The sequence below is a fragment of the Zerene cesonia genome, chromosome 29 (assembly GCF_012273895.1).
Source record: "Zerene cesonia ecotype Mississippi chromosome 29, Zerene_cesonia_1.1, whole genome shotgun sequence".
Classification (NCBI taxonomy): domain Eukaryota; kingdom Metazoa; phylum Arthropoda; class Insecta; order Lepidoptera; family Pieridae; genus Zerene; species Zerene cesonia.
The window spans coordinates 4,205,036-4,217,614 of NC_052130.1; the positions used below are offsets into that span (position 1 = coordinate 4,205,036).

Sequence of the window (12,579 nt, forward strand, 5' to 3'; positions counted from 1 at the left end):
TTTCGATTGGATGAACCGATATTGATTATTTTTTTATTTGCAAGTTCCTCCCATGTCATCCCATTTAAATTTTGCTCCTATTTCGATACTAAATTAGTTTTTTTGTGAAAAATGTTATTACAATATGTTTTTATCACTAGCCGCTCCCTCAAAGACTCCGAGACATGTACGTAGAGAGGAATTTATTTGCTGACGTCACATTCGATCTGGACGACGGCATCCACTTGGCGCACAGAGCCATGCTGATGGCTCGATGTGACCCCATGAAGGCCATGTTTCAGGGACACTTCAGGGAAAGCACTTCTAGAGTGGTGAGTGGTTTTCTCTATATTCCAGGTTCAAGCTGTTCTCATATGGAAGTAGGTTTTTTGTGAGCTGTACTGAAGCTATTTACTACTAACAAATGGATATAAGCAAGTTATTTTTATTTATATTTGTTATCTTGAAATTGTTTTTGCATCAATGTATGCTTTGGTCTAACTGTTTAGTACACTGCATATCTACCTTTGTTAACTACACCTTTGAAACTTTTGTATTGATATTTTTGTATGCTACTGCTGGACCGATTTCAAAAATTCTTACACCATTGGAAAGCTGCAATTTCGATGATTTGCATAGGCTATATATATAAAACAGGCGAAGCCGCGTGGACACCTAGTAATTAATAAATATGTAAAGATAGTATACTATCTTATACTTGTTTGTTCTTAACTTCATGTTTTGGATAATGATTGGTATACTGGTATACTGTGGGTTATTTGTGAAATATAGGATAGTTGAGTTTCCATAACTTTATTTTGGGGTTTTTAATATATGATAATTGATTTGTGCTCATGCTGTAGAAATATTTTTGTTGGAATTGATCTCCTATTACGTTTGACTCACGACTTTTTGGCCCAGGCCACCGTGTATATCTCTTTGACAAAACAATAATTGAATTTTTAGTTTTATAGCATTGAAATGCCTTATAAATGAGAAATTTTAACCGTTGCAGCGTTGCTACGGTTTGACAAAAAACGCCTCGTGATCTTTTTTTTCCTATTCTTTCAAAATTTCCCAAAACAATAATTGTTTCATTTACAAAGAATTACGAGCGACCGTTCTATAGCATTAATTCATTCTCCAGTAACAAAGACTAAACGTATAATATAGGTTCATTTTCGCAGATAACATTCCCCGGTGTGAAAATGTACGCGTTTCACATCCTGCTCTGCTACATCTATTCGGATAAGATTCCCACAGTCGAACCGACCAGGTGTTTGGAGTTATTGGAATTGGCGAACAGGCTGTGTATGAATAGATTGGTCAATTTGGTCGAAGCTAGGGTTATAGACCAATTGCAACATCAAGATAGGTGAGTGTAATGGAGCTAATAAAGATAATATATCCAATATTATCCAGAAAATTGTACAAGGTATTTCAAGATTGACTTTTTTAAATGTCGGAGTCGAGCACGCTTCGGCACGAATTGGGCTACTGTGTTTCGTAAGGAATGCTTGAGCCGGAGACCCGTTTTCTTTTCTTCACCATTCTTGGCCCATTCCCTCTTTCTAGTCATCAATCTTTTCCTTATCCCTTATCTTAAAAGCGGGCAGTGCATGTCATCCTTCATGTACACTACTTTAATGTCTTGGTAACATAAACGTATCTGACATCTATGGTAATTCTTACAACCAAATTAAATCAATAAATAAGTGCGTGCATAACTCATAAAGATGAAGTCGTAGAATAATATTAGCGTGAATTAATTATTAATTTGAGCACCGCGCGAATACACCCGGTCTGAAGCTAGTATTGTATACGCAAAAGCCGCATTAATATAACATTTGCAGAAATATCGAAAGCCATTTGCAATTGAGAAAATTGACAAGACGCTCCTATCAATATACAACGTTCGTTATTATCTATATCTCTGATTGCTTTTTTTTTCTTTATGGACAAGAATGACAGATATATAAATGGTAGCAAAAAAGGTCCTATTACGACCTTTTATATTTCTAAATAAAGAAAAAAAAATCATTAAACTGCATTGTTTTATAAATAAAATATAGCCTTGATTCCAGAGTTGGCGATGAAGATCAAGTTGTCGAAATAGCACTGTCATTGCTTGAGCCTGTAAAGGTAATTAACTATATTTGATACTATTTTTACGTATATATTTCTTCTGTGCGTGTGCTTATTACTAAATCTATTCTCAAAGGCTCGACCGATTTTGAAGAAAGCTTTTTGCTTTGAGACGGTTTCGAAAATCATCATCATCATCAGCACATATATATGTTCCCACTGCTGGTACACAGGCCTCCTATGAGGGTTCAGGCCATAATTCACCATGCTGGCCAAGTGCGGGTTGGCAGATGTCACATCTCGTCGTCGAACTTTTGATTCTTGGACATGCCGGTTTCCTCACGATATTTTCCTTCACCGTTTTATGCAGTGGTGATGTTATCCACATGTGCTGTTAAATTCAAAAATCAATTTACTTCCGGCACGCTCGTCCGGTCTCGAACCCCGACCTTTCGGTTTCGAGATTGGGACCTTCGTTTCGAGAATAGTTTATATTTATAATTGGAAATCTCGTGTTACAGTTGTTTGTATGAAAATTGCTGCGAAACGATTTGATTGATGTATGATTATTTGTACATTCAGTAGACCTGATTAAATATATTTTTTATATCGTTAAGTGTACAGTTTTAAACAATTTTCTATACAGCATGAGTCTGAGGTTACAAATACTTGGAAATCCCCCGATGAATTAAAAAAACCTTTTGTGGGAAAGTTCCTATTTCCACATATTAACATACAAATACTGATATTTTTTTAAGGATAGTTATACCAAAGTTAATAAAGTCAGTGCCAGTTATAATTATTTTATATATTTATTTGGTCAACCAACATTTGTTAGACACACACACAACTATGAATTAAATATAAATATGACAGTAACACATAATTAAATCTTAGCACAGCATGCACAATTTGAACTGCACAAATTGATTTCTGAAAAGTAGTATACAAATTTAATTATTTTTTTTTATTTATTCATATGTAATACATAACATATGAACATACATGAATCATGCAAACGTCATGTTTCTCCGTACACCATAAGCCAATGTTGGCTACATATTATGTATTTTAGTTTTATCTTTCAACCAGGTAATCTCAATAAATATATTAAAACTGGAGAGTTTGTTTGTTTGTTTGGTTGGTTGAATGAGCTAATCTCTGGAACAACTCGGCTGATTTGAAAAATTATTTCCGTGTTAGATAGCCCATTTATTGAGGAAGGCTATAGGTAGGCTATATATGTACCACGGGCGAAGCCGTGGCGGACCGCCAGTTAACTAATAAAACGCTATGTCCAGTTGCACAACGCGCACAATCTATCGGAATGGTGCACGTGGCGGTTGTGCGGCGCGTACGACCGCGTGTGTCGAGCGAAGCATCTCTCGCAAGCGTCGCGGGAGTACCTCGCCGATAATAGGTGGCCGCCGGTTTGGTGAGTTTCTTTTTTTTATTTTCATTGTGATTTATGGATGTTCAAAAATTAATGGTATTACCCACATAGAAAAGTAACACGTCTAATTTTTATTGAAAAAAAAAAATACTGGCTGCATATAAAAAAGAGCACTTATTTTTTTATACATTTTGTTTATTTTATGATTACTAATAGATATTTCAATTTCTTTGCCAGAATAGAAAATTAACATCGTGATGCTAGTTGAACCCGCGTAGCTTTAACTTAGCGATATCTTACATTTTTAATGCAAAGAACTTAAAAGTCTATGAAAATATAATTTGGAATATTTCTGTTTCCAAATTTTTCACTATCCTATTATTTTGTTATAAGAGTACTCACACAAGATACATACAATTATATATTTAGACCGCGGCCACAAAGGCAGGGATCGTAGCGCCTAGGCCCTAGAACTTAGCGTGTATCTTTTTACTGTATAGAACCCTAGCTAGGCCGCTAAGTAAGGTGTCTATGCGTTAGCGGCTTAATCTTTTTTTAAATATTATTAAGACATATTTGATTGCAGGTATGTCAAAGAGTACGATTACTATCAGAAGTGTTTAGCGGAACAGTCGAAAGAGTTAAAGGAAATTCGACCCACCACCTCCCTCCAGGCCAGCCAGCAGACTGGTTGTCTCTGTTTTACTAGTAAGTGGTCAATTATTATATTAAAATTGTTATAGTGTTTTTTTCCAATTGTCTAGGTAAGCAAGTGTTAGAAGGAATAGAAAAGTAGGGCAGTTAGAAATTGCTCCCTTCTATGTTAAATTTTATGTACTAGCTATAATTTGTATATGTTCGTTATGCTTCTTTGTATATTATAAGAAACCTTTCTCTTGATTAACTCTATCTATTAAAAAAAATTTTTATTAAAATATGTTGTGGAGTTTGAAAGATTTGATCTTTCCTACAATAGGAACAAATTTCCATTCCCAAAGTATTTATGCATAGTATCTGTGTAAATCATGTTGTAATCAACTGTTGTAATTGTAATTTTTATTTGTAATTTTAAAATTTTAAATTTCTATATTTCAAAATTGTTTATTTGGAACGAAATGTGGCACAGTTGAGTATTAATTATTAAAAAAAAACTATTCTATCTATTACTGTCTATCTATATCTGCTATTATCTCTACATACAGTACCAACATAACTATTCTATATACCTAGCATATACTATTATCTATCTACACACAGGAAGTCTAAAGTATAACGTGTACGCAGGTAAGGTGCGCCGCGAGAGCGCCGGTGCGGACGCGTCGACGGCGCTGTGCCGCACCGAGCCGCAGCAGCCGCTCTGACACTTGCCGCACTGGAGGTCAGTAGCGTGCGCTTGCCAGACATGAAAATATAAAAAAAAAATCGCAAAAAATTACATTAAAAAGTTTTCGGTCGGTTTAATAATGTACTAAACTAATATAATTTACAATATTTGGATAGTGCATGACGTCATGTACAACGATACATGGGTTATATTATATAACATAAAACGTTAATAATGATCTCCACTAGAAGTCGAATCCAGCACCTTTGAATACACTTATCGATGTTCCAAAAATCAATCAAAGCGCAATCAAGAATTAGAGACAACAAGCAAGTTAATTATAGTGTTGTCCACTATATTTTGAGTGTAATAAATATTTTATAATGTGTATTTCATCACCAGATCGCTTCGTCTCGCGGTTCTCCTGCCCGTCTCCATGTGCTTCATGAGTACAATACTGACTATACTAATTCTATTTCACATATACACTTAACGCCACTGTAATATACGCACTCGTCTTTTGTGGTCTGTATCTATGGAAATATTGACACAATTTAAATCCACTCGTTTGTTGACAACAGAATATTTTTGAACGGAGTGTCATAAAAACGCGGGAAATTTGGTTAGTTTCATTTTAAGGTGTTTGTATTGATTGTCACAAAATTGAGTTGACGGTTTAGTGTAGTAATTATTAACTTTGACGTGAAAGTTGACTGTATGTATAAAAACTTCTATCGTGCTCTATGAACGTACAAATGACTTTATCATACAGCCTAACTTTATACCAAAGAGCACTGTGACGTAATAATAATGTCAATATTCATAGGTATAGCCTGTAAATCAGAGATACAGTACAAGCGATCCATGATAAAATAGCAATTTAATTAATGCACTAAATTCGAATTTTTAATGACATCTGGTTATTATTGTCTTGTCTTATAGTTAAGTATACATTTAAGTCGGTTAGTTTTACAAATATTTTGCAATGCAAATACGGAATGTGATTTTGTCGTAATGATTTTTGTAGACGTATAGGTCGGCCACTAATTAATGTAAGTGATGCTCATTAATTTAATTCAATATCTGTGCTAAAGATAAAAAAAATCTTCATACCATATTTTATAAAATGTAATTACGTCTACTGTCTCTCTTTTATTATTTGACTGAAAGACAATGAGCTTACAGTATTTTCCAGAGGTAAGCTATAAATACCTTATCACAACATGTGACGCACTGCCCTTTACAGAACAGAAAAGAAAATGTTCATTTAATCTTATTATTTACTACCAGGGCAGATATATCGCGTTAATAAAACCGATGCCAATATATGCCTAATTTCACCTTTTTCTAACTTTACCAGAGAGAGATTTTAAGTCAAATGATATAGGTGTAAGTTAGTAAGAATGACAATTAATTAAAAGTTATTAGATTGGGCTTCATAGGTAGTTCGAGGTCTGAGAATGAAAATTTAGTTACAAGTAACTTTCCCTTTGCAGAAACAGTAACAACATGATAAAATTGATAATACAAATAAAAATTGTATGTATAAAACACTCAATTATAATATAGAACTATTCATAGTATCACATACACCTATATAGTATTTGATAACTCTTTGGTGATATTTCACTATACCTACTTAATAACCGTGAAGTATGGAAGAAAACCCTTGCTAGATTTTAGTACAGATATTGGAAACATGCCTTAAATCTTGACTGTTTACATGAAGAGAACTTTTAGCATTATTAATGTATAGCAATATAAAGCGCATACGATATCTTTTAATTGTATAATAATTCATGAAGAATCACTTTGTAATGCATTATTTAAGTCCTTTATTATGTCCCGGCTATTAAGAAAATTAATTTTACTAAAACACCTCATTTAGTAAAAAAATTCTGTAAAATTTCTAAACTTTAATAATATATTTGGTTTTTCGAATAACATTAATATTTTGTAGAGTTTGAATAGAACCATTCGTCCGCAGATTAAAATTTCCCGCCACAACTTAACAGTTGTGACATATCTGTCAAATTGCACCTTGACATTTTATAGTTTTGCTCTAATGCAAGATCTAGACGTTCATGTTACATGACAAGAAACGCGTGCATGATGGGTTTATAGCTATACACATGATATTATTTTTTATATCAATGGCTGTTACGCATGATTGTTTTTTTAATTTAACGCAAATTACCGACGTCTAATAAAAAAAAAAATAATTGGATGTTTTTAGGATATGCAGGGTGTGCAACATGACCGTCGACGATCAATTTAAATCTATTCTATTCTGCGTACAATTTCGATGAAGAAAAGAGGTTGAACGATGTCCTGCCCTCTAAGCTAGGTGCTTTTGTAGATTTAAATGGTTTTGATGAAACCAAGAAAATGACATAATTTTAAAATGCGTAATTAATATAAGAATGATAGATAAACGGCAGCATTGGTAACTGTTTAATATGGTTTGGTAGCTTAAAGCTTCACAGAAAGACAAATATGAAAATTCTACAACACCTGTACACTTACATTTTTTCTTCATAAGTCGATCAAAATTAATTTACTTGCAAGAGATTTTTGGTTGGTATGTTTTGAGAATTGTGCTTAGTATTGTTAGCTAAAATAATCACATATGCACATCTTATATCTGTTCACTGTTGTGTGCGTCCTAATTTATATTATTAAATTTTATTTGTAATAATTTGTGTCAAAGTGGTGATGTTATTTCATATTTGCTTTATATATTGTGTAAATAAAATAGATGATTGTAAATAAACAAAACACACTGTTTAGAGTTCAGTTTGAAAGTAGATTAGTCGCGTAGCGCTTTTCAAAGAATTCAAGCAAGAGCGGCCGTTTTAACTGACGTTCATAAAAACGTAAAATCGACTGCTATATTTTTTTGGTTTTGTTACTGGATAACTCTGTTAATATTTAACCGATTGATGTGATTCTTTTTATATTTGATTGATAATTATTGTCTTTTGGTCCCATTTAAGAATTTGGAGTGGTACTCCCCCCTTTAGTAACATTGGTGAACTGTTTGTACGAAAGATTTGTTTGTTGGATAGTTGTTTAAATGTAATTAGTTATTACAATACACTTATATATAATTTATTACTTAATTTGATTTGAATGTACATTGCAATAATAATGTGTGTGCTTAGTGGCGCTTAATCTAAAATGTATTATTATTTAGAAACTGTGATAGTCTTAACTGTGATTTTTAAGCGAAGTTATCGGTTCTTCACTCATAAACGATATGCTCTCTTATAAAGAGTTAATTATATAGAAACTTAGTGCAAAGCATCTATTTTTTAAGCAATCTTTGAACTCTTGCCATTATAATCGCCTATTTTTTATGAACAACTTGTTCTAATATCGGTCATAAACAAGTTCTAGGTTATATATAATTTTGCCATCTTTGGCTAACTTGACTCCTCGCCATTGCTTTTTAGCTTAAAAAAATTGTTGCCTCTATAATATTTTTACGTGTCTACAGTATCACATATTTTTATTTCCATTTGAAGCATTTAATGCTTATTGAACGTGTGGAGAAGCGTAATGTGAGGTTGTTTTAATTATTACCCAAAATTATGTTTAAATCGCTACGTCGCTTATCCTTATAGTATAAAAATGATTTCTGCAATAAAATTGCAATGTAAATAATATCTTATCGAAGCAAATATAAAATCCTCTATGTATGAACCTATTGCGCACAATTGTAAAATTTTAATATGAACCAGAAATGTAGATGAATACAATGTGCAGTTGGATTTTAGTGTTTTTTTTTTGGATAGAGTTAGAGTTTGCACGTGTGTCTAGATGCCTAGGTGAACGCTGTAGTTAAGTTTATTTTATTCCATATTCGATTTTTCTTTTAAAAAATATAAAGCACCTGTTTTTTTTAATAAGGGTAAATATCATCAAACACGCGGTGTGAAGAAAGTGTAAGATGGTATGTAGTATAGTTTAGTTAAGAATTTGCTTTTAAATTATAAATTTTTCAGCTATGGCAATAAATTAATTTTAATTGAGAAATTCCGTGGTCTTCCGCTTCTGCTTGGACCACTTTATCGCGGTACTTTTTAAATTTTTTGTTCAAACAAAAGAAGAATAAAGGAGAACCTTTGGACAATTGCATGCATAATCGGTTGTAGATAATATAAAGAATTGATTCAAATAATAGTAAATCTGTTATTTTCAAAATCTGGCCGTGATGCATATTTTATTCTTCGGTGTTATAATTTCAATTATACATAGTTTTAAGTTTTAGCGAACAAAAAAATTAAATAACAGTATGATAGTAATAAGAAATTACTGCACTTTACTCGATATTTTTCAATAAATTTTTACTATAGCTGTTAGATATATATTTCCTACATTCATTATTTTATATAAACTTCTAGAGCATTCAATAAAGGACAAAATCTTCCACAATTTTCACGCCTACATATCAAAGTACTCATCCATTTAAAGAATTTGATTTATGAATGTGTGGCACTGTACAAACCTATCTCGGGTCTAACATAAAATTTTGTTTATATTTTTTTCTAGTCCTATAATCCACATTAAAATAATAAGCATAAAAGAATCATTATTATATTAACTAGATTTTGCTTTCAAATGTTTAATTTATGATAATCACAAATTAAGCAGATTAAGTACAAAATCGGCATTATTGCTAATAAAAATGTATTTTCGGATCACACTTTTTTGGATAATCATAAGATAATGATCTCGTCGTCTTTGCACTCTGAAGCAGGGTTTAATTCGTAAATAATTGCTTCAATGATTAGTATTTAATTGATAACGTATGGGCGAAAGTGAAAACACTTATGTACACAAAATAATTATTTCAGAAAGCAGTTTCTAAATAAATGGTCAGGAATTAGATATCACCCTTCATAATTATATAACCCTACCTATTTAACACAAGAATCTGACTATTTTATGCGTGTAGGGCTAAAATAAGTTTATTTATCCCAAATTTCTGTTTTGTGTTGTTCAATACAATTCATTATTTTGTTCTATTGAATCTTTCCTTGGTGCATATACCGTAGGTATATGGTATGAGGCAAGAAACGCAAAAATATTAAATTTTAAAAGATATTTTGAGAACACAATTTATATTATTTTAAATAATCAGCAATAATTGGTAAGATTTCAAATAGGGGCCTACTTTTGTCATTGATCTTAGGAAATAATTAGAAACTGTTGTCTGAAACCTTTGAATTTCTAGAATTACGTAGCTTAAGCGTTTTAGTATTCTAGTGCATAACAATGTCTGATGTATTTTGCCAATCTTCACTGTTGGTTAATAATGATCTGCCATTTTTTACCCATAGATTTTAATAAGTGTAATTAATAAATGTATGTGTAAATGTGTTTGTTTCTTTTCATAATTTTTTATACATTTGTTCCCACTACATACATATCTGAGGACGCCTCAAGCCAAGCCTGGCTGACAATATAAGTCATCAAATTGTTTGGTCGGCCGAATGGCCATATAGTAATCATAGCAGATAAATTGTGATGTTGAATTTATTTTTACCTTGTCTTTATGCCTTCTCATATCTCATGGGGTTTTGCATTCAGGTACCATGAGGTTGCATTGGAATTTAATTGTCCTAGCAGAATATTGTATAATAAATAAAACAAATGTTTAAATTGATGTTTATTCCCATTTGGAACATAGAATTACATTTACCTTACATATAGCTTAAAACCTAGTTATCCTAATTGGGTGTTTTATGCGAAACCTAGACTATTAGTCCATTTAAAAATGTAATAATTACTCAGTAATTGGTGTTATTTCCTTTGTAAACGACATCAAGGTCGCCGCACATGGGCCTCCGGCATCAACGGTATAGTACATACGAAATGTATGAAAACTACACAAAATATACCAGTGACGGCATTTCGTGGCCAGTGTGTGGCGACCCTTAAGCATCAAATAGGAGGCCTTAAATGCCTTGTTGAAAAATAACTCCTATTTAACATGCATACTTATGTAATAATTTGATGAAATACAGAATTTTATATCTTTGCTTCATTGTGGAATAATTTTTTACTCTAGTATGATTTTAAGACAACTTTTTTGCTATTTACTTAATTTTTTTATCTGGTAAGACTGCTGCAAAAATAAATCATTAGATGCTTTTTATAACATTTTCTCATATCACAATGTTTGTTCTATTGTTATGGTATATTACAATTTATTTTATCTCCAGATGCTAGACATATTTATGAATACTAGCATACTAGCATAAGCCTACTATTTCTTTATTCATTGTTTGTAAGTAAACATTTTTTTTTAATCTTTACTTTATTCTCTCTCATTATTTTATTTTATTCTTTCTCTTGAATTGCAACTCTGGATTTTGTTGAATATGGATTTTAATGTCAAATTTGATCAGATATTCAAACATGTTATGTAATTTTGTTTAGTGCTAGTATTAAGCATACTCTTTGCAAGAGAACAACCACAGAGGAAATGGCATCTCACTTACCCACACTTGGCCAGTATGGGTGGATTATGGCCTAAACCCTCATAGGAGGCCTGTGTCCCAGCAGTTGGAACATATATGGGCTGATGATGATGATTGTAAAATAGTGTGACAACAGAACAAACTCTGTAAGCAAACCATCAAATCTTTCTCTGTAAAAACAGTCCACATATACATGTGCTTCTCTTATAAATTAAAATTTTCTCTGCCTATAATGGGTGTCCTAACAATTTGATCTCACTTTTAACCTCATCATATAGATCTTTGTACTCTTCATGTTCCTTAACAAGGACCATGATACAGCCTCTCATGGTGCCCATGGCAGCTCCAATGTCTTTTCGGCTTGGAGTGTAGCAGTATGGTACGTCTTTCTCTTCACAAACCGCAGGAAGGTGGCACATTATTTCAATTGGTGAAATATCCCCGGCAAAGACAACAATACTGAAATATAATAGTAACTTTAGTGAAATTGCAGCATATTAAACATACTGCAAATTGCTACTTGTGTTAATATTGGATGAAATTTCATAGATGCTCGACATGCAAATTTCTGTGTAACGTATGTAACAAATTAAACATAATTATGTATTTTATTATATAGTTAATCAAGATAAAGACTCCACGTTGTCTAAATTTAGTATGGAACTTGTTTATAATCGCAAAGTATGCTGGAATTTGAGAAAACGATAAATTCGTATACATAACCTCAAAGTTAGTATGTGAACAAATTAGTAAACATACCCTTTTTCACCTAATCGCAGCTGTTTTTGGACGATTTTAAGCCCATTCTTAATATAATTCTTGTGTCCTGAAGACTTCTTGATTAATTTGTATATCTTCTTGCTTAGTTTTTTTGAAGCCATCGGCTTTGCAATAACACTGCAGTGATCTATTTTTTCATCATAACTTAATGATTCTGTTTTAATGCTCACATCTTTTACGTCTTCTTGGTCTACGGGTTCTTGCTTGATTTTGCCCATATTTAAGTAGATTTAGTGATATTGTTAATTCAATAAAATATTTAACTTAAGTACCATGTATAGGCTACAACACGTGTGTTCGTAATTCACGCGTTATTTCAATTCGACAAATATTAATTGACATTGACAATTGACATATGACGTTTGATAGTTGACAAAATTAAGATTTCAAACTAATGTCAATACACTCATCATAGACGCTACTAGACTATAACTAAACTATCGAACAAGCATTGTTGTGGAAATTCTATCAATGTTGAATTATAGATTGGTGATATTTTTTCAGCTTTTTTTGGCCTCAACTTACGACGA

The 12,579-nt window shown here is 32.2% G+C and overlaps 2 protein-coding genes across 6 annotated transcripts in view; one reads left to right on the forward strand and one right to left on the reverse strand.

Moving 5' to 3' along the window:
- LOC119837901 (rho-related BTB domain-containing protein 1) overlaps nucleotides 1–10,162 on the forward strand; it is a 25,633-nt gene extending 15,471 nt beyond the window's left edge. For 3 of the 5 annotated variants that reach the window (XM_038363685.1, XM_038363686.1, XM_038363688.1), the window contains 7 exons: nucleotides 141–311; nucleotides 1,167–1,354; nucleotides 2,052–2,121; nucleotides 3,366–3,499; nucleotides 4,044–4,165; nucleotides 4,742–4,835; nucleotides 5,184–10,162. In XM_038363685.1, coding sequence (XP_038219613.1) covers nucleotides 141–311; nucleotides 1,167–1,354; nucleotides 2,052–2,121; nucleotides 3,366–3,499; nucleotides 4,044–4,165; nucleotides 4,742–4,818 — 762 coding nt within the window. In that variant the 3' untranslated portion in view covers nucleotides 4,819–4,835; nucleotides 5,184–10,162. The remainder of the gene's footprint in view (nucleotides 1–140; nucleotides 312–1,166; nucleotides 1,355–2,051; nucleotides 2,122–3,365; nucleotides 3,500–4,043; nucleotides 4,166–4,741; nucleotides 4,836–5,183) is intronic. The other 2 variants (XM_038363687.1, XM_038363689.1) reach the window with 1 other exon arrangement.
- Nucleotides 10,163–10,440: 278 nt separating this feature from the next.
- Nucleotides 10,441–12,384, reverse strand: LOC119837905 (H/ACA ribonucleoprotein complex subunit 2-like protein). Its single transcript, XM_038363692.1, has 2 exons — nucleotides 12,029–12,384; nucleotides 10,441–11,728 (listed from the first exon to the last, which is right to left on the reverse strand). The coding sequence occupies exons 1-2, from the start codon at nucleotides 12,265–12,267 to the stop codon at nucleotides 11,497–11,499; spliced, it is 471 nt and encodes a 156-aa protein (XP_038219620.1). The 5' UTR covers nucleotides 12,268–12,384; the 3' UTR covers nucleotides 10,441–11,496.
- Between the last annotated feature and the right edge of the window lie 195 nt (nucleotides 12,385–12,579).

What these genes read in the sequence shown, in the direction of transcription:
- LOC119837905 (XM_038363692.1), bottom strand. Translation starts at nt 12,267, where the DNA reads ATGGGCAAAATCAAGCAAGAACCCGTAGACCAAGAAGACGTAAAAGAT. An exon ending in CTGCGATTAGGTGAAAAAGG is followed by an intron (nt 11,729 to 12,028) that starts GTATGTTTACTA and finishes ATTATATTTCAG; the next exon opens with TATTGTTGTCTTTGCCGGGG.